This window comes from Cariama cristata, unplaced genomic scaffold (genome assembly GCF_000690535.1).
Source record: "Cariama cristata isolate BGI_N322 unplaced genomic scaffold, ASM69053v1 scaffold20643, whole genome shotgun sequence".
NCBI classification, from domain to species: Eukaryota; Metazoa; Chordata; class Aves; order Cariamiformes; family Cariamidae; genus Cariama; species Cariama cristata.
This window is the reverse complement of record NW_009608046.1, coordinates 3,510-4,788: the sequence shown is the minus strand read 5'-3', so window position 1 is coordinate 4,788 and position 1,279 is coordinate 3,510. Positions and strand designations below refer to the sequence as shown.

The 1,279-nt window shown below is 37.4% G+C and overlaps 1 protein-coding gene across 1 annotated transcript in view; it reads left to right on the top strand.

Moving 5' to 3' along the window:
• The window catches only part of LOC104159163 (AN1-type zinc finger protein 1-like), a 2,165-nt gene extending 1,159 nt beyond the window's left edge, over window positions 1–1,006 (top strand). The window contains exons 2-3 of the mRNA XM_009696996.1: window positions 535–690; window positions 836–1,006. Coding sequence (XP_009695298.1) covers window positions 535–690; window positions 836–1,006 — 327 coding nt within the window. The remainder of the gene's footprint in view (window positions 1–534; window positions 691–835) is intronic.
• The last annotated feature ends 273 nt before the right edge of the window (window positions 1,007–1,279 follow it).

Sequence of the window (1,279 nt, the reverse complement as noted above, 5' to 3'; positions counted from 1 at the left end):
GTGTTTAGTACATAAAAGGAGGAAGAACAGGATGAAGGATTAGCTGGCCATGACCGGAATGCTGGTTTGTGAAACAGGCATTTCTAGTACGGTGAATTGTTCTGGTTTAAGTGCCTTTGCGTTCCAATTTGAGACATTATACTGCTGCCAAAAGCCAGCACGGCTTGTTTAAACTCACCTTTTTCTCCCCAGAGCAGTCCTTATTGTCTAGTAATCCCAGGGCAGACACCTTTTCATGTCTGTCTGTAACAGTCCAGCTGTGGGACTCTGGGGAAAGATGTTCACTCCACCTTTCTGAACTTACTGTCCATCATGTATGTGCCTGCAGCCAGAGGGGATTGGACTTGATGATCTCAGTCATTTATATTCTGCAGTAAAATGGGGCCTTGGTCCTGATGGAGTAGAACAAGTTTCAGTCGGTAATTTTTGTGTCAAAGTTTAAATTTTTTACTGAAAAACTATTAGATGTGTATGACTGGAATTATGTGTTTCTTCTTTGAATAGCTTTTTTGTTTCTTTTTCATGTTTTTCTAGACAGAAAGAATTTACTTTCAAGTATTTTTACCAAAGGGGAGCAAAGAGAAAAGCAAGCCCATGTTCTTTTGCAGTAAGTGGAGTATTGGCAAAGTAGTAGATTTTGCAGCTGCTTTAGCAAGCCTTAAAAATGACAACAACAAATCAACATCCCAGGTAATTCAGTACTAATAACAAAAATTTTCCAGGTTGTTGGGTTTTGATTTTTTTTTTTTTTACCCTTTAGTCCTTCCCCCACCCAACTTCTTGCATCTCAGATAGCACAGAAATTAACATCAAGATTTGCCTGTTTGTCTTACAGAAATTGAGATTATGCCATACTGCCTCTGGAGAAGCCTTGCCATTTGAACACACATTGGAAACATGGCTATCTGATAAAGACTATCCATTGTACAATGGTGGAAATATAATTTTGGAGTATCTTGATAATGATGTTCTATTTATAGAAGATACAGAGTCGTACTTTAGTTAATCAGTAAATTATCGCAAACAAAAAAAATTGAAGATTTTTTCAGAAGTGTGGTATTCAAACCAAGTCCAGTTTTCTTTTAAAATCACTGGTATGCCAGAATCTGTCCTATGCCAGAATCTGTCCTCAATTGTAAAGACGCAGTTCCCACCAATTTCTCAATCGCTTGACTGACAGAACTGCGTCCTGAAAGGAAAATTAGTTATTATAGTAACCAGTATTACAGACACTCACTTTCTGTAAGCAAGAATAAATTCTTTCTTTATTTAGCTGTAT